The 26876-nt window shown below is 42.9% G+C and overlaps 1 protein-coding gene across 1 annotated transcript in view; it reads right to left on the bottom strand.

Moving 5' to 3' along the window:
* The window catches only part of FOXN2 (forkhead box N2), a 69647-nt gene that overhangs the window by 23891 nt on the left and 18880 nt on the right, over window positions 1–26876 (bottom strand). The window contains exons 2-3 of the mRNA XM_054985781.1: window positions 11117–11667; window positions 1468–1592 (exon numbers count right to left, since the gene is read on the bottom strand). Of these exons, the coding sequence (XP_054841756.1) occupies window positions 1468–1592; window positions 11117–11653 (662 nt within the window). The 5' untranslated portion in view covers window positions 11654–11667. The remainder of the gene's footprint in view (window positions 1–1467; window positions 1593–11116; window positions 11668–26876) is intronic.

Raw genomic sequence — 26876 nt, 5'->3', positions numbered from 1 at the left:
GTCAGCGCAACTCCTTGGTAGGACAGGCAGCCTCAGCCAAAAGAAGCTCTCATGACTGTAACAAATGGATGATTTCCAATGTAACCTAGTGGCAATCAGGGCAGAGCTTCCATGAGGCAGCAGAATGCTATGGCCCCCTCTCTCCACAAATCCATTCACTTTCTAGTGTTTTTAGATTTAACTGATTTGACACAAACTGGGGGAGGGACAACAATTCCAAAAATTGGCCCATGCCTCACTTTCAGCTATACTGTGCAAAGCCCACCTGAAAAATGAAAATCCATTCAAATTTGAGTCTGCAATCTTAAGACACTTAGTGGGATCAGAGCCCAACTGTAATCTGCACAGTTTATTCCTGAAGTTCCAAGTTTCCTGGTTTATACAGCTTCTATTTGGCCCCTCTCAACTAGCACAAAATACCAAGGTTTTGTTTTTAAGCTTCTGATAAGATTCAAAGTTCCCATGAAAATCAAAGGAGGCCAACACTTACACTGGACCAATGAAGCCGCCTTATACCAAATCATACCCGTTGGATCATCCATCCCACTACTGTCTACTCTTGATAAGAAGTGGCTGTCCGTGGCTGGAGGAAATCTTCTTAGCACTTCTATCTGGAGGTGCCAGAGACTGAACTGTGACCTTGGCCATGCAAAATATGCGTATTTCTACTGTCTAACTGTAGCCCTTCCCTCATTTTCAAAAAGGATTGTGAGTCAGATATAGGTTTACAGAATTATATTTTTAAAAAACAAAGTAAACAAACACTATTTAGATCCAGCAATTCTTCCACTAAGTTGATTCCAATGACTCCTGTCCCCTGACGCTGTTCAACAGTGGAAGACTAAGGCCTCAACTAGACACCACGGGTGTCCCAGGGTTCATGCTCCCATATTAAAGAGGGAGTTCCCACCTGGAACTCCTTTAAACTGTGCCGCAGGGGCCCGGTTTTGGTCAGGATTCTACCTCCCCCTATGCTGTTTTCCCAACCTAAAACAGCTTGGGATGGGCACACAGGCAAATAATGCCCCATGCACTATTTGAGGTTAGGAAAACAGGGACAAATCACAGTGGTGCCCCAACTGGAATCAGGATCCCCCTGGCACAGCTCAAAGGAGTTTACTCCCTCTTTAAAATGGCAGCGTGTCAACCCAGGGATGCCCACTGTGTCTTGTTTGGCCCTAAGGAGATGGGAGTCACTGGATCCTAATAATCATTTCCATTAACAAAAGGGCAGGGATTTTTGAGATTCTCTTTTCCTGCTGCAGACCTCCAATTTACCCCTCCTGCTATTCCAGCGGGAGGGGATCCCTGTTCCACAGGAGTATTTTGGGGAGATCTGAGAGCTTCAGCAAAAAGGAGGGGGCAGAAATTCCATTCCACTAACGGAAATGCCTTCCTATGAGCAAGAATGTTCAGCAGACTGAACGTAAGCAGTATTGCGTTATGTGTTTTGAAAATGAATCTTACCTCAGTGGTGATGCCGGCGGGGTATAAAATGCAAATGCAGAGGGGAAAGGTTGCTTCTTCAGAGCCTGAATAAGGTTAGGCTTATATTCTGGGTCCACACACCATAGAGATCCTTTCCCATTCACCTAAGAAGTAACAAACACCAGTAATTATAAAGGAGTTTCCTATCTTGCGTGTGTGAGATAGTGACTATGAGGCCATTCAGTTTTTTTGTTTTTTGTTTTTAGAAAATTTTATTGGTGAGTATACTTTTCAAATTCAATACATACATTCCCTCAATATCTAATTAACCCTATCCCCACCCTTTTCCTCCCCCCTCTCTATCGACTTCCAACAGCTTTCCAACCCTTACCCCTCTTATTACTTGATAATTCCCTTAGTCTAAGCACATTCTAATTTTTTTTTCCAGGTATTCTATCATATATATCAAATAACCTATCAATATAGCATGCTTCTATCAATTATACTATCAAATATTCTATCAGTATAATATACATCTATCAATTATACTATCAATATAGTATAAATCTTATACTCCTCAATATAGACCAGTATAATATAATATAATATAATATAATATAATATAATATAATATAATATAATATAATATAATATAATATAATATAATATAATATATAACAAAAGTCTTAGTTTAAACATATTCTATTTCTTTTAAACATATATTCTATCAAATATACTATTGTCATTATAATATGTATTAACATCCCTACTGTGCACCCTGCCACCAATGTGGCACCGCACCATACTGCACATTCATTATATAATATACAATCTAATCTACCAACATAATAGTATATATAGTATGCCCCATCAGTATATTTGTTTAACTATTCCCTTATTCATATACTCTGATAAAGGTATTACTTATCATAACCTCCCTATCTTATTCTTTAAAAAATCAGTTCTAAATTTCATCCCTCTTCTGCTATATTATAATCCAAGCTTAGATTAAAATAGATATAAATTCTTAATGGTAAAGTCACTTCTCTCTTCTGTTTAAAATGTCTCGTTTCAAAAGTTCTCAAACTGCCACAGTTCTCCTTTCACATCCCATTTTTTATCCAAAAATTGTTTCACTTTCGCCCAGTCCGCCAAATACTGTCCCGGATCTAGGTCTTTAAGTTTTCTTGTCATTTTATCCATCTCTGCCATGTACAGCAATTTGTAAATCCAGTCCTCTACAGTAGGTACTTCTTGCACTTTCCATTTCTGCGCATACAGTAATCTTGCTGCAGCTGTCATATAAAATAACAATGTTCTGTTTTGCACTGGAACATTCTCCATTCCCAAATTTAGTAGCAGCAGTTCTGGGTTCTTATTTATTTGGGTTTGTAACACCTCATTAATTACTTCTATTATATCTCCCCAGTACTGCTTCGCTACTTCACAAGTCCACCACATATGGTATAATGATCCTTCGTGCTTTTTGCATTTCCAGCACTTATCTGACATTTTAGCGTTCCCCAGCGCAATTTTCTTCGGTGTTAGGTACTATCTGTATATCATCTTGTATACATTTTCTTTAATATTCGTACACGTTGTAATCTTAATTGTATTCTTCCACAAGTGCTCCCATGCCTCCATTGCTATTTCTTTATGAAAATTTATTGCCCACTTCACCATCTGTACTTTCACTGTTTCATCCTCAGTGTACCATTTTAGAAGTAGATCTTTGAGATTTGTTTCTTGCCTTCTTGTAGCATTACTTCTTCCAATTCTGTATTTTCCATTCTTATTCCTCCCCTTGAACAGTCCGATTTATAAAGATCCCTTATCTGTCTATATTGAAACCAACTATAGCAAGGAGACAATTCTTCTTGTGACTTTATTCTTAATGTTGAATATTGTATTTGTGTTATCTCCTTATAAGTTAAACGTTGCTGTTCATTCTCGACAGTTCTCGGGTCTATTACTTCATACGGGACCACCCAAGAGGGGATTTGATCTTCCAGATACATCTTATATTTCTTCCAGATTGTGAAGAGGCTTCTTCTAATATAGTGATGCAGAAACAGAGAGTCCGCTTTTATTTTATCATACCATAGGTATGCATGCCATCCAAATATTTTCTTATAACCTTCCAATGCCAGAAGCTTGCGATTTTTCAACGTTATCCAATCCTTTATCCATGTCAAACAAATTGCTTCATAATACAGTCTTAAGTTGGGCAGTTGCAAGCCACCTCTTTCTTTCGCATCCTGTAACACTTTCATTTTAACACGTGGTTTCTTGCCTGCCCACACAAAATTCGAAATTTTTCTTTGCCATTTTTCAAAGACTATGAGGCCATTCAGGATGTTACAGTCACCACTCCCACAGCTAGTTCATTTGTGTTTTAGCAAGGTGTAGTCACAACTTCTGGGCATCTGCCTCTGATCTGCCAAAACAAACAAAACCCTCCTCCATATATTCTATTACGTTAAACATGATTGCTGCCAGGTGGAAGCCAGTGGGGAAAAAATACCATTTCCACACTGGCATTCTATAGTGACAGCTGCAGTGGACAGGCAGCCACTGCAAACTCTATCAGCTAGTGTACATGTTAAATGTGATGTCCACTCACGCAGGAGGACTTACATGGATGTGTGTTTTTTGATGGTCCTTAAGTTTGAAACCAGCCGGATCTGAGACTGTTTCAGCCATGCAAGACTCTTTATGCGCTATGAAGCTCAGTATCAGCACCCTGCTCTTCACGCCTTCATTAACAGAGATGAGACTGACTGGCTTAAGAGGCAGGGCCTTTTCAGCTGTGGCTCTCAGACTGCAGGTTTCCTTACCCCAGCAGGGCCCCTCAGCCATCTCCCTTTTGGTCTTCTGGAACATTTTATTCTGTGGGTATTTAGTGCGTTCATTCCCTGAAGCCATTTTATTCGTTAAGACTTTATTGCTGGCAGCTTATTTTATGTAGTAGTAGTTTCTTTTCCACGGTCAATGACCAGCAATTTACAATGGCCAGCTTATTTTAGGAAACACACATGGAACTCCCTCATACCAAATAAGACCAACAGGGTCAGGACCATCTACTCAGACTAGACGTGACTCTCCAGGGTCTCTGGCAGAGTCTTTCACAGCAGCTGCTGCCTGGCTCTTCTGACGAGAGATCCTGGAGACTGAGCCTGGGACCTTCCGCATGCAAAGCAGAGGCCCTCCTACTGAGTTACAGCTCCTCCGAGATGGACGACCGCTTTTAAGAAAAATATTTTTATTCAACGAACGCTTTGTTTAATGAGTCTGTAATTTCATGATGTTTCAGTTTCACCTTCTGAGCCATCTGTATGACAAAAAGATGGGATACATTTCTTTTGAGATAAGTATGTTGAACATTCCTCGTCGTAGCTAATTGTGCAAGTCAGCCACTGTTCACCATGCATATGCATTCATTGCAAAATGAATGAAACTGAAAAAGGCTCATTCGTTACACTTGTTAGGGTAATGAAAACAAATAGAAATACCAAGGGATAATTTGTTTTATTCAGTTCCTTGGAGACCAGCAATTTGATTTAGAAAATGTACAGCACCATTTTTATACCAGGTTCTACGGACTTCGGGGGGGGGTGTCCTGTAAGGACAGAGGAGAAGCCCCTCTATGTAACACCCCATCAGCTAAGATGAAAATGGAGCTCTCTACGCCAGTGTTTCCCAACCAGGGTTATGCAGGACATCATCAGCGGTTCCATGAGAAATTGTGGGATAAATAAATAATTTGAAATACTGTGAAATACCATGAACAATTCCGAATATATAAGCCAAATATCATCCTGAAAGCAAATCTTGTATTTACGGTGGATTAAAACTTTACTTTGATTTTTATATATATTTGAAAAAATTAGATAATACAAAACAGACAGGAAAAATGCTTCATTTTTTTCTTACGACATAAGATGACATACATACATACAGCCAGTTTGGTGTAGTAAGTTAAGAGCACGGGACTCTAATCTGGAGAGCCGGGTTTGATTTCCCACTCCTCCACTTGAAGCCAGCTGGGTGACCTTGGACTAGTCACAGCTCTCTGGAGCTCTCTCAGTCCCACCCACCTCACAGGGTGTTTTGTTGTGGGGATAATAATGACATACTTTGTAAACTGCTCTGAGTGGGCATTAAATTGTCCTGAAGGGTGGTATATAAATCGAATGTTGTTGTTGTTGTTGTTATACATACTTACATACATACATACATACATACATACATACATACATACATACATAGCAGCTCTTTACAAATAATTCCCCCCCCCCCCATAATTTAGCAGTAATTGAATTGCACTCTCAACCAACAACTTTTTCTGACCTGTAAAAGTTTTCACAGGCAGGGGGTCCAAGGGATTTGAAAAATTAATTTAGGGGGTCCTCTACTAAAAAAAAAAAAGATCAGGAAACACTGCTCCAAGCTTTCTAGGAATGGGGCAACAAATTTCCGCCACAGTGGAAACGGACAGAATAAGCTCCCCTCTTTACAAAGGGGGAGATCTCATAAAGTTGCTGCTACTGACAGTCACCTAGCTTCTAGATCTCATCAGAACACAAATCAGAAAACGTGATGACTGATCACTGAGAATCAAAAGTTCAGCATTAGGAATTCTTATTTGCTGAGTAGAACCAAGGAGATATAGTACTAATGCAGTCATCCTGGTTCCTTCCAGTAGAAAACTGAACTGGTTTCCACTCCAAACCTCCCCCCCCCGCCATGCAAAATAGTTTACCATAGAGAGAGGGTGATGCCAGTCTGCACCCATCCACAATAATAGCCAACTCCATTTTTCAACATCAGGTTGTGTGTGATTCTGGACTATTTCTATGAGCTCTGAAAGGTTTTTTTTCATAAGCCACTAACCCCTAAAAAAGTTTCTTGGTGTCTCTGGTACAAATCTCTTCCAATCAAATGATGACAGTTGAGTCGGGGCCTTTTGAATTGTTGAATTATAGAATCAGCTACCTTCTGAGACTTGACCTTGTAGACAGTACAAGCCTTTTACTTGGATTCACCTTCAGTGTAGTTCTCACTGTATTGCTTTGAAGAGGTGAAAGGACAGAGGTCTCGAGGTGATATGCCCTGTTTCTGTGTGTACTTTGAAAAAGGCAGATGGCAGCTGCCAGCAAAGGATGGGAGCCCTTGAGGGGTCTGTGAAAATGTTTGTATCAAATTGGAGATGGGTTGCTAAAATTATCCAAACTGCTCATTCCCAAAAGTGAAGCAAAAAGTTGCTACTATTCTTAAATGATTTAACATTTAGCTATTTTTTCACGAGTCAAGGCAAAGGATCATACAGCCTCTGTTCATGCATGTTCTCTTAAAACCAATCCAATCTATTTCCATGGCACTTATTCAAGTATGCTAAGGTCTACAGCCTTGGTCTTCAAAGGCAACACCTGCCTGGCATGAGGACCTTTGCGGCAGCTGCTACTGCAAGCCCCAACCCAACTGTCTCGGGCAAGACAGAAATATGTAATGGTTACTAAAAAGGTTTTTCAACATCATTAAGAAGAGCACCTTGAACCGTGAAGAAAGACTGCATAAGAGTTAATAACACTGTGGAATTAAATGTGCACTCACATGGTATTTGGCATTATTGATCAACTTTTTGTAGGTTTACAGTTCAAAGTACAGCAAAATAAACTTTTAATATGTGCGTTATTCCAAAGCAGCAACAACAGCAGTCTTGCCATGTTTAGAGCTTCTTGTAGCTAAACCCCCTGAGCCAAACACAGTCCCATTGGCTTTGTGAAGGCCTTACTTTTTAATTCTACTGGTCTTCATAGTAAGAGTTTAAGATTATATGAATAATGGCCATAATCCACTACACCTATCATTTTGACCTTCCCATCTTGCCTTCTTTGAACAAGTGTTCCTATCACATCCAACAGCAAGGCAGAGAGGAACAGATGGCCATGCAAAAGTATGAAATCCAAGCAGTTTTTATACACAAGTCTTTGTATAGCATGGGCATTACTTTGCACAGATACGTTAGTAGGAGAACTTGCCTCCATTTAAGCTGAAGCTCTGTCCTCAGGTGGGAAGTACAGTCCCTCTTTTGTCCTCTAGGCAGCTACATGCTGCAATAAAGAATGTTGTGTATTTTAGAAACCTGACCTGCATGCATCCTGCTTCTATTGCATAAGCAGTTGTTCTTCAACACTACAAAAACTGTCTTTTCAGCAAAGCTACCAACCCTCTGGTACCCTGAGCTCTGATTCTCAAAACACGCATGCAATTGTAGGTGCTTATGCTGGAGCTTCAAAGGTAGAGAAAGGAGAGCTTCTCTCTTTCCCACCACCTCCCCTCCCTTAGCTAGTAGCACACAACCAGACCAGCAGGAACAGAGACCTTTGCCTTGCACTACCAGCCACTCGTGAGCCAGCCGAGCAAAAGGAAATGCTGCCATGGCAACACAAACCAGGTTGCTATCGACACCCGTACTTTACACACTAAGTTATCCTCAGAATGGCTCAACTTTAGGTTATATATGTTATGACCACTAAAAATAAAGGGAGAGGGAGAAAGAAACAACTGAAGCTGAAATTCATTCAATAACTGTTTATTGATCTTATCATTAGAGTTCTTTTGAATACTGTAAGTTATTGCTGATCTCCTGTTATGTGTATTTTGAACTGTTCTGTATTGTATTACTTATCCCTTTTTGTATTGTTATGACTGTTACTAAAATAAAAAATTTATATATAAAAAAAAAGAATGGCTCAACTTTCAAATAACCAATTTATTGCACTTTAAGAAGTCAGTGTAACATACAATTTCTGGATGTGCAAACTCGGCAACAGCTAGGGTTGTCAGCCAGCATCCGGAAACCAGGAGAACCTGGGGGGAACATCACTTCTGGGGAAAAGCTGGACGTGACATCACTCTGGTGTAGGAATCCCCATCAATTCTATCACCTAGAGCAGAGTTATGTCACTTCTGGGTTTTCCCCAGAAGTGACATAATGATGTTGCACCAACATGCAATGAGAGCTGGGGGTAGGTGATCCCCACTCCAGTGGGTAAGTGGCATTCCTAGCAACAGACTCTAAAACAGGCAAAGCTACGTCACCCAGGCAGATGTCAAAAGTGGCAAGAGTGGGCATGAACACCTACATTAATTTCTGCAGTGTGCTTTATTCTCATACATGCCGGTATTAATCATTTATGAGTCACCAAATTAAAGTGTTAAGCAGGAGGGGAGGAGAGACTGCCCACTTCCTAGGCATCAAGTGGTAACCAGAGACACAACCAGTGACGGCATTGGCATCTGGCACACTGAACTGCTCACACTCCCAATGATCCCTTTTAGCAGGTCTGTCCTAATTCACTCTTACCTCTCCCAGGTAAATCACTGTCCCTGCATTCACAAAGGAAACCTTGTGAAAGGCAGTTAAAGATTTTAAAAATCACAGTAGAACAACTATGTATTTTGAGAAGTACTTCTTTTCTCTCCCTCTCCCAAATGCCAGAGTTTGAATATCAGGTATACCAGATTTTCCCATCATATCACAGCTACTCTAAGTATTAAAACTTCTGTCATTTCCTGCTGCTTCCATCTCCGACCCTGATGAACAAACCAACCACAGAATTAGTCGTATGCGACACTCCTAATTCAGTGCTGCAATGTTTGATCTACCTTTGGTTGTTTTTCAGGATATGAAATACAGAAAGGCACTTGTTATCTTGACATTTTAGTCCGGCAGCCAAATTGCAGGGGCCAGAAGATGCCCTAGCAGGTATTATGCACAATGTAGCAGGAGCATCTGCAAATTCAGGGACCTCGAAAGAGGAGGCATCTGCAGCGTTCATACCACTTTGCCTTCCTGCTTGGTGTGCACACATATGCACACCTGGTTGTGCAATCTGAGTTTTTAATGAATCGGTGCCTTGTTGGGCTGCAGCAAAAGGGGTGTGAAAATGGCAAGATGCTTTCACCAATCAGTGTGTATACAAATTGGGCAGCTTGAGTGCATGAAGCTCAGCTGTGCACACCAATGCCTTTCCTTCTTTCCTGTTCATCCTGTTATGCAGGCCTCAGATGGTGCTGGGCACATTGCGTGCAGCCTGAGGAGCACAGTGAAGCCTCTGGAGGGAAGGGCTCAGTCCTGCCATTAGGCTGTGAACACTTGTTTCACTTTCAGCAAACTCAATTAGGAACGTTGCAGAAAGTGTGTAAGACAGAGACAAACAAGTCTATCTAGTGTATCCTTTCTCCAGAGATAAAGGTAAAGGTCATGTGCAAGCACCGAGTAATTACTGACCCATGGGGGGACATCGCATCATGACGTTTTCTTGGCAGACTTTTTTTTTTTTTACAGGGTGGTTTGCCATTGCCTTCCCCAGTCATCTACACTTTACCCCCAGGAAACTGGGTACTCATTTTACCGACCTCGGAAGGATGGAAGGCTGAGTCAACCTTGAGCCGGCTACCTGAACCCAGCTTCCACCAGGATCGAACTCATGTCGTGAGCAGAGCTTGGGCTGCAGTACTGCAGCTTACCACTCTGAGCCACGGGGCTTCTCCAGAGAGGCACACACACATCCTCTCAACAGTCATCTGAGGTAGGTTAGGCCATGAGTGTGTGGCTGGCCCCAGGACACCCAGCAAGCTTCATGGCAGCATGGGGATTTGAACCTGGGTCTCCCTACATCTTAGCCCAGTACTGTAAGTACTACACAATGCTAACTCTACACTGATTTTCAGGTCAAACAAGTGCTGGGAAGGTTACAACAAGGGTGGGTAAGGTAGGTTAGTGCTTCTTGATCTTTCCCTTCAGCGGTGCTGAGCAACTGGGAACTCACCCCCCCCCTCCATCATCCAAATGGACATGGCAGAAGGACAGAAATCAAAAGCAAAGGGTTTACTCAGTTTATGTCTCCATAAGAAGCCAAACTTAACAATGATCTTGCTTGCTGGATACCTGCCATTTGGGGCTTTAGTTTGCCTGCCTTTCTTTCAGCTGGCCACATGGCTCACCTTGTAAAAGCTGGCCAGTTCACTTTGCTGGCCTTTGTGAGTGGAGGCAAGAGTGACTTCCTCTTCCCTCCTCCAATCACCAGTCTTGATGTTAGGAAAACTGAACACACAGAACTTCTCAGCATTACCACAGGAGAAACTGTGCTCTGTCCAGCAAGACACACTTCATTTCTTATTTGCGTGCTTCCTCATAGGACTCTTGGTGCGATGCATGTAGCCAGTCTGTCTCCTGCCCCTACGCACTGTTCTTTTGTTGGACATGAGCAGACATCATCTGAGAAGCTGCTGGAAGTGGGGGATAACATACTGGCAACCTGACAGCCTTCTTCTATCCCAGGCACAATTTCTTAGGACAGAGTACCCTTGAACACTGAGGAGCTTATGTGTTAAGTAAACATGCATGGGACCACATTGTTATAACGTGATGATTTTTAGATGACTGTCGCAATTGAGTTCCTGACTAGAATTTACTACCAGGAAAAGAAAGGAATCATTCCAAAAGCAATGATAACTTTTGTAACTATTTGTATCAATCTAGGAAACTTATTTATGTAAACGTATGATGCTGCTTAACGCCATAGTCCCATAAGCTCAGTACTGTCCACGCAACTGTTTTTCTTTAAAAGAACGAGTAAAGCAGACACAATATACCTATCTTTTTATGCCTAGCTCTTACCTTGCCATGGCTTCTTTCCACCTTTCGGAAACACTTGTTAAGGGAAAGATTATGCCGCACGGAGTTCTTCCATCCAGTGGGGGCCGTAGCAAAGTATGGGAAACGTTCCAGGATCCAGCTGTAAATTTCTTTCACCGGCAAGCTCTTGTTAGGAGAATGTTCAATTGCCATGTAGATTAGAAGGCTAAAGGAATAAGGGGGCTTGGAAGTAGCAGATTTCTTCTCTGCGTTCATGTAGCAGGACGAAGGATAGGATGGCACGCTGTCACCCTCAATGTCATAGAGAGGACTGACCATTGGAAGACCCTCACTTCCGAGGCTGAAGTTTGTTAGGAGGTTAGTACTTTCGTGCAGCCAGTTCAAGTTTGTGAGCTCGTCGTCAGCCAGGTCACTGTCCACAGCCGTGGCCTTTGGCCGAGCCGCATCCCCAGCCTCCGGCAGGCTTCCCATTCTTTGGATATGCCTTAGCCCTACTGTCTTCTCTGCTCCTGGCGTTTCACCTTTCTTATCTGGACTCATTCCAGTTACTGGACCCATTTAATCTTGTTGGCCTACAAACAAACAAACCAATTTATTTTTCAAAACTATCAATGTAAGCACCAGAATTCTAATGCCATAACCTCAGTTCAAAAGCATGCCCAATAATCCTGAAATGTGCTTATCACAGTCTTAATAACAACGACAAATCTTAGCGTTACATAGCACTTGAAATATTCAAAGTGCTTCACGGAATCTTTATGACAATCCCATAAGGTAGTCAAGTATTGTTATCCCCCAGATTTACAAATGAGGGCTGAATCAGAGAGAAAAGTTCCTGGATCCGTGGAGTCATACTAAAGGGCAGCTGAGGGAGCCTTCTAACACATGGCTCCCTAAACTGCAGTCAATCTAGCCTCCCAGAGCTGGTATCAGCTAATCATTTCACAGTAGAACAATCCTATAAATAAAGTACAACGTATGTGGCTGCAGGGTACAAATACCAAGCTGTTACAATACTTTAATAATCTATTACTAAAAGATTGTTGTGAAATAGCAATAACAAATACAGTACACAAGGTTTCCCTCCTCAAAAGTAACTTACCAGTTGTAAAAATACCACGTATTTCTATCAATGGGCAAGAACCTTAAGGCAGTAACAAGTCCAATGCACCACTATTATTTCAGCAGAAATAAATCCAGTTCCGATAGGTTGCTAGCTCTCCTCCTATTTCGAAGCAATCTTCATCAATTCAAAGTGCTTACAAGTTTCAAATAAACAATTATGACAATAGAGCAATATCATCTCTTGCCTTCACAGAGTTTATTTACTCAGAATTTTAACATACGCATCTTAGACCAGCCTTTCCTTAGATTGCATCTCTTTCTTTTGCCTTACCTTAGTGTTCCCTCACCCTGACCCAAATAGCCCACGCTAGCCTTATCTTGACATATCTCAGAAGCTATGCAGGGTGGGATCTGATGAGTACTTGGATGGGAGACCATCAAGGAAGTCCAGGGTTGCTACACAGGAGCAGGCAATGGCAAACTACCTCTGAATGTCTCTCCTCACTTGCTTTGCTGAAGCCCATTCTTAACAGAGTTATCTTAGCCCACGGTTCCTAACACTGAATACACTCCCAATCTTTAATCAAACCTCCCCCGACCATCTGCACCAAGGGTAACCCAATGTTCTATCAAGAAAAAGCTACACTCTGAAACCCACAGGGCCCAAAGCCTCACATAGAAAATTATACTCAGGATCCATTCACTTTCAAGCCTCTTAAGAGCTAGAAACATTCTTTTTTAAAAAAGAGGATATTCTCAAGGGATGGATCCAGCTTTTCTTCTAGTGAAAATGGAAGGATGGGTGCTCTTTGACCACTCAAAAAGGCTATGCTGGGAATCATGGGAGCTGTGTGAACAAATGCCCTTTGCGATGGAAACTACGGTTAAGAGACAAATCGAGCAAGAGTGAGCAGAAAAGCTGGCTGGAACCAGCACAGAATGCTCCTACCTACACTTTATACAGTTATACATAGCGCTGCCCATGTATCTGTCAAGAAAATAACTTGTTTTCAGACCACAGTTTTTAGCATTACCAAGCGCTGGCAGTTCTAATTTTCCCAAAGTGATTCCTCTTATCAGGTCAAGCTGCTTTTACTTAAGCAAAGGAGCCCAACCGCTCAAAATCAGCCCCCACCCAGCTTGCATGTTAAGCAGTATAAGAGCACCAACACAGAGATTAATATATTCCTCCACCTCCCCATATGCAGATCATGTTGCTGGCACAGGTTATTTTGGACGCAGCCAAAAGGTTATGCAATGTCACAAAGATGCCATAAGGCCATACTCCTACTGGGAAATCTTTCATTCAGCCAAGTACAGAACTATTGTTTGCCAGAGTGCCTCTACGAGCCGGTGACAACCCTGAAGTCACCAAAAGTTCAGCAAATCATTTAAGAGGGTTTTTAAAAACATATTATTTTGTGAATATCCTCCCTGCAATTTATGGGCTAGACAAGCTACTGGTAGCTCAAAAGATTTAAACCAGCCCACCTAAGGGCATCCTACATGGCCTCAACTACAGCCCCCAATCTCAAAATCCACTTATTTGCTTCACTGGTTTTCCCACAGGCAAGTCAAGACACAGGCAAAAAACAAACCCCGCCATCCAGAGTGAGGAGCAGCAACAAAGGTTTTTACAAAGTTCTCTCCTTATGATGTGCCTCATTTGCTCCATCACAGACAAGAGCAGAAGGCCCCACCCCACTGAAGTCAACATCACAGGTATTTTTTGGCAGGGATCTCCCTGACTTCACACACCACTCCGTGAGATGAGGCACAGGCGAGAGGAAGAACTCTAGGCAAGCTTCTCTTGCTGTTGACATTAGAGAGAGTGAAGGTGGTTACCGAACCCTTTGCCTCAATAGAGGCTCCTGCAGAAGTCAGTGGGCGCAACCCACATTGCTGGTCCCTCAGTTCAAAGCATGGTCCTCTGTTAAGAACTCGTTGCCAACCAGAACCAGGCCACAGAGAGCTGTGGCCACACAGGATGTTCCAGAGGGCTACATGTTACAACAACTACACTAATATTACAACTATCACATTGCTTACCAATCTGCTCCCAAGCACAATTCAAGATGTTGGTTTTGGCCTTTAAAGTCCTACATGGCTTGGGGCTGGGGTATCTGAAGGACTGAGTTCTCCCATATGTTCCTGCCCAGAAATTAAGATCAAAGGACTGCCTTATCAAACAAAGAAGTTCACCGGGGGGGGGGGACACATGAGAGAGGGCCTTTTCAGCGGCAGTCCCATGATTATGGAACGGCATCCCCAGGGAGGAGTGCCTAACCCCTTCACTGCTGATCATCAGCTGAAAACATTTCTATTTAGGACTGTTTAGCCCCAAACTGTGTTTTTAAACTTTATTTATTCATTTTCTGACTGTCATTTTATTTATATTGTAAGCCGCCTTGAGTTCCTGCAAGGTAGAAAGGCAGCTAATAATAGTTTTAAATACATAAATAAATTGCTTGCAGGGAGGACAGGCTAAATATCTAATATAATAGTTACCTTTATTACATGTGTTTTTAAAATACATTGATTTAGAACACAATTGTACTTACAAAAAGTCCTACCCTGAGACAGGCACTTGCTAAAAACGCTACATGAAGTGGCTCTAAGGATCTGGGCTGAAAGGAAATCCAAGCTTAGGGGTGGTGAAACTGTGGCATATACAGTATGCTACAAATGGCATGAATACCAGTGGTCTGGGGCATACCTGCCCAGCAACAAGAGGGTCTACAGCACTGGTTACAACTAGGGTTGCCAGCTCCAAGTTGGGAAATTCCTGGAGATCTGGGGGGTGAAACCTGGAGAAAGTGGGGTTTGGGGAGGGAAAGGACCTTGGCATGGCCTAATTCCATATAGTCCACCCCCAAAAGTAGCCATTTTCTCCAGGTGAACTGATCTCTGTGGCCTGGAGACCAGTTGTAATTCTGGGAGATCTCTAGCCACTACCTGGAGGCTGGCAACCCTAGTTACAACATAAATATAGGCATGATAATCCCAAGCCTGGCAAACTGTACTGCTCTCCTGAGCTGAATTCATTTCTCAGTGGTAAAATCCATGCTTTATTTATACTGAAGGGTCCAGATTCAATCCCTACATTTTCAGTTTCTCTCAGGTGGCAGGGCTAAGATCAAGCTTTGCCTGAAGAGAGATGCTGCCAATAGCAGGAGATGATACTGAGCTATCTAGACCAATGATGTGACTTAGTATAAGGTGGCTTTGTGTGTTTGTGCAGTCCCCCTCCCCAGTTCTCTAAGCAAAACGTTCCAGTTCACAAAGGTGGAAAGCAGAAAATAGGGGAAAACCTAAAGCAGGAGGAAGATACAAGAATTAACTCCTTATGTGAAATAACCAACCACTTGCTTTTTAAGAGCATGATCTTTTCCACGAGCACAAAACTACATTTAGTATTTCCTCTTATCATGCCCTGTAAATAAAATGTCTGTGCTTAGTGCCTTTCCATCCATACTTACTCACTTACCTGCATAGCACTCTGTAGAAACAAGTTAAGAGAAACAGTCCTTTGCGATCTTTCTGTTATTACTTTTATTAATCATTTATATAATATGTTGTAAACTGCTGCTCTCAAAAACAATATTAAAACAGTAGGCTGCTATTAACTACCCCTTTTGCAAGTGGCTGAATCAGAGATCGCAATTTCCCACTAGGGGGCTTTTCAAGGCAAAAAGCTCAGCATGCATTCTTTTGGTCTTGTTAGAAGGCAGCAATACAGGAAGTGTAAGCTTAGCCGAACTGCCATTTTTAAAATAAATGCTATTTGAGGATATTCAGCATTTACTGGAAAGGTGCTCCCATTTGTGGCATTTAAGCGTGAAGATAGACATGATGTTTTTACAGTAGTGGGGCAGGGTTCAAAGCTCCACTATCACGTTTACTATAAATGTACTTCCCCCTCACATAGGGCAGACTCTTCAAAAAACAGCTCTGCAGTTTTCTAACTGTGGTTCAGCATGAACTGGTGGAAAACTCATTGTGGAGGGAGGTGTCTGGCCACAACATATAGGGTCAACATATACACACATCTCTGGAATGGTTTTGCAACTAGTTCTTAAACATCTGCATTGCTGTTTTCAAAATGTGAAGCTGCCCTGCACTGTCTATCAGGATTGAACTTGGGACATTCTGCATGCCAAGCAATCGCTCTACCCCTGAGCCACAGCACTCCAAAGGGAAGGATGAGAAACTGGAAGGCACAGGGGCCGAAGAATAGCACACAGCAGTCTTCCTCAAGTCCACTACTAACTAGAGTCACAATATGATGAGAAACTTAACAAAGGGATCCCAAACCCTGTACCTATCAGGGACTGCAGGATTTTTTGCTGTCTGAAAGGAACCTTAGCTACGGCCAAGCTACAAGTGACGAATGACACTTGAACGGCAAGTGAACAGACTCACGTGTATTCCTCCCTGTTCACTTGTGCTCCACTTGATCACAAGTGGAGCGCAAGTGAACAGGGAGGAATATACGTGAGTCTGTTTACTTGCTGTTCAAGTGTCATTAGTTACTTGTAGCTTGGCTCCTAGAAAGCCACCTAGGACTGTTTGTCTGTAGGTCTCAGAACTCTTCAGTTATAGAAGGAAACAAGTGGTGACCCACCAGGACTTGGGGGAAGGCATCTCATATCACCTCCCCCCCCACCATGTCCTCTTTTCCTTCCTTGCCCCCCATAGCCTTTCCTACTTTTCCTGCTTCCTTCTCTCCTTCCCACTAGGAAAGGTCCCCTGGCAGGGGATCCCCCACTCCCATCGTCCGTCCCCCACCACTACTCACTTGGCTGGCACAGGAGAAAGGCAGGGGAACAGGCCTCCTGGGATGACACAACAACGTCATTCCCCAGAGTGACATCATTGTGTTGCCCTGGGAGCGCGGGAGCACTCCCAGACCATGCATGATGACATCACTTCCCAAAAGACACTCATGCACTAGTGTGAAAAGTAAACCTTCAATTTTCATTCTGTCCTTATAAACCTCATCTGCTCACTCCTATCTGTCAAACTGTGGGCAAATGGGTGCAAGGTCTAAGATTCATAAGGGCAGAATTCAAGAGAAGCTCTCTTTTCTTCAGTGTATGTGGGGCGGGGGGCATAAAGCATGTTAAGATGTCTTAAAGAAAAGAGCCTGGATCACAGGTACAACCAGGTAATAACTGTGCCATTATCACACTGAAAGTATTACCTAGAGAGGCCCTAATAATCCTAACAGTCATCTCCTGCTGGTCAAATTCAGTATAACAAACACATGATACACAGACACACACTCTCAACCTGATAGATGACTTCACTACTTAAATAGAATTATTCTGTCCACAATGAACTTCCCCTAAAGGAAAATAAACCATGTAATAAATCAAGGTTTCTTTATAAACTAAATGTGTCAATTACTGCAAATGTGTTAAACTTGCAGATTAGGTCCCAGTCACAAAATCTAATAGAATAACCATGGTTGTTTCTTGAATCTACTTTAATTAATTTTTGCATCCAGGCCCATTCAGCCATTAGGTAATCTGTGAAGCAACAGAATTTATAGTCTTGATGCACACCCAAAACTGCCTCCATTTCACAGCGGAACCCCCCAGCATATCAGTGTGAATCAGAGTTTGACATCTAATCAAGGGAAGGTTTCTATAGCAATGGCATAGTGATTTCTTCACTTCCAGCTAACTGGCAGCTGCTATTCATCAGTTACGCAACAATTTCAACTGTATGCAGTATTCTACAAGCATCTTGGGCATCCACTAAATGAAAGTCACCCTGTGAGGTTGGTTAATATTTCCGCCTTTTAGATGAGGATTTGAGCTAATATGGCCAACTTGCCTGAAGTCACCCACAAATCCACAGCAGTGATAGGATTTCAACCCAGGCTTTCTATTCATGCCTTTGTTCCCGGAGTCAGCTCTCTGCCGTGCTCTGTGGCTTGAAATCTTCACTTATGTCAGCAGAAGTCTATTGCCTCCGAACAACTCCCCTTACTTCTATTTATTATCCTGAAAGCCAACAAACAGCCTATGAAGCATAATAATATGGTTTATTATTAATACTGAGCCTTTCTATACATGATAAACACATACATGGATGGTTGTCAAGATCAGGGAGAAGTGGAGATATTCTATCTGCATTGTAAATGGTGTGTATGGGCACGATGTGAATTGAAAATAGCAACCCAGTTCAAGCATCCGCTTCCAATCCTCCAGAGAACATTTTAGAGTCTCACAAAAGTAACACGGTTTCACACACTTCCTCCTCACAGGTGGATTTCTTCCATCATTGCCTGGTTGCATTAGCCATAACATCTAAACTAGGCAAGTTACCATGAGTGCTGATCAACACACCACAATTTGAAATGCATTTGCAAACCACTGTTTGCCTGATCTGAATAGTGACATCAGGCTATGGTTAGAAAATCATTTCTTCCAGAAATGGATCAGGGAATTCGTACATAAGAGGAGAACAGAGAAATACATGAGTCTATAGCATCTTCAAGTCATCTGAACTGAATCAGTAGCTTCTCTAAGGCTACTTAGGAAGTCTGTGACAGAGATGAAATCTGAACTTCTTAGTTCACAGGCTCAGTCTCTGAGCCATTATGCGATACTAGATGTACTCCCCCCACACTCTGTATTCAGTGTCTGGTATGAAAAAAATGGGCCTCCTTTAGAAGACACACCAAATTGTTATCAGAGACCTGAATTTCTGTGACGCCTCCTACTTCTACTGTACTGATATTGCAGAGAAAGATGAGGCTGAGATAAAGGAAGTAGCTACTGAGCAAATTTGTGACATAGGTGAGATTTGAACCAGGGATTTCCTGCTTGACAGCTCAGTTGCTAAGCCACTGCTCTAGAAGCACCAAAATGAATGAGGATTCCCTACCTGGTCATAAGCCAGGCAACTGATGATTTACAAGCCTAGCATACATGGAGTAATTCCTCGATTTTACTCACCACTACTATACTTGCAACCAGAGTAAGTATCACTAGCTACACTACCAAAACAAAATTTTCTATCCTGATGAAGGTGTGTATAGGCACCTACAACAATATGTTGCCACCAGCTGTCTCCCTATGCAGAAGCAACTGATACCTGCTTCAGCAAGCTGGCAGGCATCTAAGTGAAATCAACATTCATACCCCCTCAAACAGGAAGATGTGACAGATCCTCTTGAGACTATTACCTGTAGCAAAAGGAGGACTTACTTTGAAATATTCAGTTTTTAACCTTGATGTTTCTAGTCTTCAAAGTATGAGTGATGTCTGAAACACTATTTGGACTTTCTGTCAAAAGTTCAGTTAGCTGAAATTACAAGCTGTGATTCCAAGATGTAATTATACAAATTTCTCATCCCATCTTCTTTGCATCAAGGTAACAGATGAGAAATTGCAGCTTTTAAAAAATAAGTACCCAGACAACTTGAGACTTTACACTTTATGCACAGGACCTCTCACATACTCATCCCTCTGTCTAAGGGTCAGACGAGAAGGAGAAGATCACAGAGTCTGGGAAATGGTTACTATGGTGTTTGTTTTATTACCTCTTGTTTTTAAGCCTCTGGCCTGCAGCAGCCTGAAACCTAATTTTTTTTTTACCTGTCAGTAAACCCACCATATGCAGGCATGAGGAAATCATCTGGACACCATAACCTAAAAGTATGCTTAAAATATGCCTTTTCCTTCTTTTTTAATTCGGTATCATCTGGCCTGAAGAAGAGTTCTAGGGAACTCAGTAATCTGCACACTGCTATGTTCTACTGGGTTGGTCCTAATAAAGGTTGTGTTCTTGGCTTTTTGGATTTTACTTTTGGACCAACGTAACTATAAACAACTTGTCAAACCAGATGAGAATGGAAAATCTATAATGTGACTTCCAGTGTGTTACTAAACAATAAATAGCAACTGCAGGAAGCCTTGAAGAACATTGGACAACAGATCTTAACCACCACCACAACCACCACCCCCCGCCCTTCCCAAACACAGACAATATTTTCTTGACTCCTAGGAGTTGCCATTTGCCCCGCTCAGGAAAAACAAACAGGACTCCCCATAAAAATGCACTGGAGATCTTATTTATTTTTCATTTTATTTTATTTATAATCCACCTTTCTCACTGAGACCCAAGGCAGATTACACAGTGCACGTCAATGAGACCAACACATGGGACACAATCTTTAAATACAATAAATCTTCCAGTGATTGGTCTGGTTTGACCTTAAGAGCAAAATTACTTAACAAAAGGACTGCATATCGAAGAATGCATGGGAAAGGAGGGATTGCTACATTCCTAAGCCGTGCTGCTTTGGGGCATCCATGACTCCATGCTTGCTCAACACTGCTTGTTTCAGTTGGCCTCTGAACGGTTGGACTGTGCCCTCATTACCAGCAGTTAAACCTTTCATGGGTAACGTGTGTTGTAATGCTTTCAGGGTGTGTGCATGGAAGAGGAGAGGGAAGAGGGGAAAAAGTTGTAACTAGACTTGTAATTAGGAAGCAACATCGGATAAAACCCTGCTTTTGCCTCCTGGCGTAACCAGTTTAACAAAACGAGAGGGGAGGTCTGTATAAAACCAGACAAATGCATTATACTTGCCCTGTCAGGCTGCAGCAGCCTCATCAGATTAGCCTGGGTGTGTTCATTGCTCATTCAGGCGGGATGACTTGTATGTGTGAAACAGCCACCAGAGATCAGGCACCACTGGAAGACATGACTTCAACATGCAGTACTTCCCAAAAGGGGTCGTTCTGACACAAGCTAACAAGGAACAGGTTATCCAATGATCTGTGTGTCAAACAATCCTAACTTCTCTGTAGAACTGCAATCAGATTTATACATTAGTAAAGCACAATGTTTCAGTGGGCTTGCTGCAGGTCTCATGCTACAAAACATCCTGAATCTCTCTCTCAACACACTTTAAATCCTAAAACACAGAACTGTGTTGTGAACATGAATACCAGTTTTCATTCAGACACTTCAATCTCCACAGAAAATCAAACTGCAATATATTTTTTTATTCCCTTCTGAAATAAGGTACATTGGTGAAGCGTGCATTTGAAACTGAAACCCTAGCATAGCACTGCAAATGTGTGTACTCTTCCAGATTCTCACTATTCAACCAGAGGTATTATCTTAGTAACATACATATGATTGAATTGAATGATGAACTAACAAATTAAGCCATGACTTCTCTTTTTCCCACCATCAGGCATCAACAACACACATGCTCAGTTAAAGCATGGATTCTAAAAGAATCCGAGACATGGGGAGTAGAAAATTATCTTAGTTTCTTATCCTCAGGAACTTCCCCATCTACCACCAATACATCAATACCACCCATCTCAGATCCGAGGTCAGATTTAAACTCCAAACCAAGAGTAGACAGCTTACATTTGATTACAATGGTATATACACCACCGAGTATGCAAGACAAGTGAAACATGAGGTTCTTCTTGGGGATTAAAAGGCTGCCTCTTGGTCATAGGTTTCAGCAAACTGGCACATCACTTAACATTCTCATCTCTGTTAGATGAGGAAGTGCCCACCCTTGTATTATTCACAGTACCAAATACAAAAAGGTACAGGGCATTCACTTCTCTCAGCCTGGCAGGGGAAAGTGGAAGGCAGACGTAAGATTTTAAGACTAATCTCAGCAAGTTTGCCACCTACTATATACACCCCAGCTTTGCAACTTGGTTTTATACACATATGAGAAAGATGGGACACTAGATCCAGCATCAGTTTTTATGAGCATGAACATCACTCCCATCCTACAGTCACTCCTTAGCTACGCATCAGTTGCTGTGCTCAGTTCAAGGTATTAGTTATTACATACAAAGCTCTTCATGGCTTTGGTCTGGCATCCCTACAGGACCGCCTCCCTCCCTATGCTCCTCCACGGCAGCTTCGCTCATCTGAACAGGGTCTCCTGCAGGTGCCAGGCTGCACATGGGTGAAATCAACAGCAGCCCATACACGGGCTTTCTCTGTGGTGGCCCCTATCCTGTGGAATGACCTGCCTGAGGAGGTCAGGAGAGCCCCCACTCTTTCTGCAAACGAAGCAAAACTGAACTATTCAAAAAGGCTTTTTACTCAAATGGGAGGGCTGTATTGTGGGGAAGGGGTCTCTGATGCTTCATAATGAATTAGGGACTGTAGACTTCATCACTATATTTCCTTACATATCATCTGTTGCTTTAAATATGTACTCCTATGTACCGCCTGTGCTCCATGTTGTCTAATGTCAGTCCTAGAATTGATTATGTTCTGCTTTAGTATTTTTTCTACTCTGTATTAGATTCTTGCTAATACAGTGTCTTTTAAACTTGTATCTATTTACCCTATGGCATTGTTTATGGAAATGTCCTTAATACTGTATTGAAATGTACTTGATACTGATTGTATTAACCTCAAACTGTGTAATCCGCCTTGAGTTTCAGTGAGAAAGGCGGTCTATGACAAATAAAATAAATAAATATCATCAGTTCTGGAGAGATGAGGGTAGATACGCTGATACTGTAAGACGCTAGCTTAACTGGCAATCCACAGTTAGCTTCCCCCAGATTCAAACCGACCCTCACTTGCAAAACTCATTTTTATCTTAGCTCATCCTATGCTTTGAACACGAGGGGGCAAGTTTACATCTGTCTCGAGTGCTAATCTAATGTTATGCCTATCTTCATTTCAAGTGAAAACAATAAATTAAAAAGACAGATTATGGCCAAAAAGAAAAAGTGATCTAAAATTTTATTTACTGATGCCCGTTTAAAAAAGGCTAAAGTCAGAGTTTTTCTTTTGTAGAGGAAACAGGGAGGATGGAAGGTTTACACTACATATGCCTCATATGACCTCTCCATAAAACAGCACATCTATCATACAATTAAAGTGTAAATCAGAGCAACTGAATCCAGTCACCAACAATGCCACTATTAATTAATCTGCTTTTATCGCCTTAAGCGTCATTGTTCCCAAATAGTGTCCTAAGGGAAACCAACTGGATTTTGCCATTGTTGGAATCCATCTGTCTGCTGCAGCCCCTAGCATAATGATGAGGCAGAGACGCCATCCTGAGTTGCCATGGTTTGATGGGCCGGGGGGGGGGGGACACTAATCTTGTGAATGTCGCTCATCACTCCATTGCATGAGGAGGGAACCTTTCAAAATGTCTGAGCCATTCTCTGGGGTGGGGAATGCTGATGAGCAAGAGCACTCCTACAGATCAATTTGTAATCCAGCCACCTGAACAAAATGCTAAATTTACAAGTGGCCCCGGATGGGCTGATTGCCAATTCTGTGTGCTTCAAGGTGAGTACGTCCTAAAAAGATCCACTCCATGCCTTCAGGCAATCAAAGTTTAAATACTTACACAGAGCACCCTCATGTTTATTTAAGCATTTGGGCCCTGCTTTTCTCTCCACTGGGGACCTCACAAAGCAGCTTACAACAACATCCTCCCTTCTGCTTTATCCTCACAATCATCATCTTGTCATGTAGGTTCAGTAAGGCTGGGGTGGGTATGAAGGGGAGAGAGTAGGATTGCCTGGTCCCTCTCCCCTCTTGCTGGGAGGGTAAGGAACCTAGCACTTACCTCATGTCAGGCACGAGGTTCTTCTTTGTGCATGTGCGCCCAGGGGCTGACGCAGCGATGTCACATCTGGAAGTGACATCATTGCACTGGCCATACGAGCGCTCCTGCACTCCTCATGGGGCCGATTCGGCCCGTTTGGAGCCCAAATTGGCCCCAAACAAAGCATGGGAACACTCCCAAGGCTGGCACAATGACGTCACTTCCAGAAGTGACATCATCATGCCCTCCAGGGAACGCACGCATGGTGGCAGGCAGCTTCTAGGGGGCTTGCTACCTTGCGCCAAACGCCCAAGGGGGTAAATCTCTGGGAGTATGCCAGCCACTAGCAGGCACCTGGGAACCCTACAAGAGAGAGAGAGAGCCCCAAGTCCCCCCAGTATGCTTCTCCCTGTGGTTTTTCTGGTAGTTTCTCATAAATTCTGTAGCCTGGAATTTATTTGCATGAGTAGATTGGCTCTTAGAGATCTGCCAGAGCAAGAACATCTTCTAGAGTTGACAGGCCCAGCCTGGCAACAGCAGGAGACAGAGGAGGGCAAGGAGGGGGTGGCCATCAGTGTGATGTCAATTCTGAGAAAACCTGCAAGTGATATTGCACATCTCTAAGAATTTGCTGAATTCCTACAGACGACTGTCATCACTTCAGAGGAAGCCCAGAAATGATGTCAGCCCTCTTTAAGAATAGCCAAAGACTGTATGGGTTTACCAATTCCTAGAAAGGCATGACATCACTTTTGGGTTTTCCCAGAAGCAATGCCACACTGTAGGCCATTTTTTTTCCTACCATTGCTCAGAGCAGTAGCAGGAAACACCAGCTGGGAGCTGGCAAGCCTAATACCTTCTAGAAGATCGTATGGCCTTTCTATTGGGACAGGATTCGGAGCACCGCTGGTCAATTTGCAGATGGCAGGGATTTTGCCTTTTTATGCTTTTATCTGAAATTAACAGAATAGTACAGGAATGTTTTAAATAAAAATGTTTGTCAACGTGTTGCTGCTATCTCCTGAGACATCCAAAACAGTGAGAGCCAATTTCAGACAGTAAAACAAACCATGCATTAACATTACTGTGAATATGGATTCTTAAGACTCAGGCTGACTGAGTCAAGTCGATTCAGAACCAGAAATCTTATCATGTGGCTTGACAAATCCTAGACACCAGATCACCATGGCACCTAGAAATTTCATTATGGTAGCTAATATTTTCAATAATTATTTTATTGTACAATGTCTCAGCAATTCTCAGTGAAAGTAGAAAGGCTGGCTCCAACGAGTTTTTCCCCCTGCTGAAAACGGGAGGGAAGGGCGTGTTTGTGATCATGGGACCTGCATGGACAAAAGCCATGTGGTACAAAGGCTGTAACAAGGTCAGATATTGGCCAAGATTGAGTGGAAAAGCTGGCTGGACCAACCCAAGGCTTATTTATCATTTCACATTAGAAAGTTTTGTTGTATGACAAAAAGAAAATCTGCACAAAATTCCAGTTTTGCTAAGGTTAGAGATTTGCTTTTTGCTATGGCGTTCTCAATCATGGTCCCCGCCCCCCCCCCCAGCCGGGTCATTTCGTAGAAAAAGAGCTGCAGGAACTCATTAGTATAACTCATTAGCATATGCCACGCCCCTTGACCAGGCCCAAATGGCTGGGATTCGGCTGCTGCCAGAAGGGGGAGTGTTCACCCACCTGGCAGTGGCCCAATCAGGGCTGTTTTGGCCCCAATCCAGGCTGAAAAGGGCCCAAAATGGCCATTTTGGGCACATTTTGGCCTGGATCAGGCCCCAAACGGCCCAGATCGGGTCAGTGCCAGGCAGGGAAGGGGTTCCCTGCCAGGCACCGACCCAATCCTGGCTGTTTTGGCCCTGATCCCATTTGGGCCTGGATCAGGGATGAAACAGCCCAGACCAAGTCAGTGCTGCGCAGGGGAGGGTTCCCCCACCTGGCCCCAACCCGATTCCAGCCCCGATCCCAGTGGAAAAGGGGGCCAAAATGGCTAAAAATGATCATTTTGGGCCCAGATCAGGGATGAAATGGCTGGAACCGGGTCAGTGCCAGGTGGGGGAGGCTTCCCCCACCCGGCACTAACCCGATCAGGACAGTTTTGCCCGATCCAGGCCGAAATGGGCCCAAACGGCCCAAAATGGCCACTTTGGGCCCGTTTTTGCCCGGATCGGGGCCTAAACAGCCGGGATCAGGTCAGTGCCGGCCGGGCGGCTTCCCCTGCCTGGTTCCGACCCAATCCAGATGGTTTGAGCCCCGGTCCAGGCCGTTTTGGCCCAAAATGGCTGGAAATTGCCATTTTGGGCCCATTTTGGGGCCTAAACGGCTGGGTTTGGGTTGGTGCCGGGCGGGGGAGCATTCCTCCGCCTGGCACCAACTGGATCCAGGCCATTTCGGCCCCAATTCGGGCCGTTTCGGCCACAATTGAGGCCTAAACAGCCCAGAATTTTTCAAAGTCAGGTGGACAGGGCCACCTGACTGTTGAGGGAACTACCGGAATGACATTCCAGTGAGTTCCCCCTCCAAATGAGCCCTGGTTACCCCTGTATTTATTTATATACTAACAGTGAAATCCTAGGCTGAGTTGCTCCAGTCTAAGCCCCTTGATTTCAACTCTTTTGTCATAGCTTTAATAAAATTATGAGAAACTGTGAAGAGGTCAGGATTAGGTTTTGTGGTAGCAATAGTTAGAAAATCTGGTCATGAGAATACAAAACTCTCAAGAATGAAAAATAAGTACAGCTGCTTCATTTTGGTGACTGGCTCCGAAAGCAAAATAAAATGTGCCAAGGCCTGCATCACAACTTCCTTGTGAAACAAGATTCAGATCGCTGTGTGCTACAAAGCTATATTTAAATTATATATCTACTGGAAGTAGGTATGAGTAACTCAACTCTACTGTGATCAAGTCATTGGAATGGGGAGAAAACACTTCACAAATAACATTTTGAAGTAGAATATCCGAACATTATTTGAGGAGTTATTTACTTCCTGAAGTTTTTCCCTGCCCCTTATCTCTGGTCAGTGGCCACTAGTAAAGCCAGAGTGGTGTTATGATGAAATGTTGAACTTAGAGAGGGGAGATGTGAATTCTGACCCTCACTTAACCATGGTTCACCCTGATT

This window comes from Eublepharis macularius, chromosome 1 (genome assembly GCF_028583425.1).
Source record: "Eublepharis macularius isolate TG4126 chromosome 1, MPM_Emac_v1.0, whole genome shotgun sequence".
Classification (NCBI taxonomy): Eukaryota; Metazoa; Chordata; class Lepidosauria; order Squamata; family Eublepharidae; genus Eublepharis; species Eublepharis macularius.
Note: the sequence above shows the minus strand (reverse complement) of the source record. Positions and strands in the feature narration are given on the sequence as shown.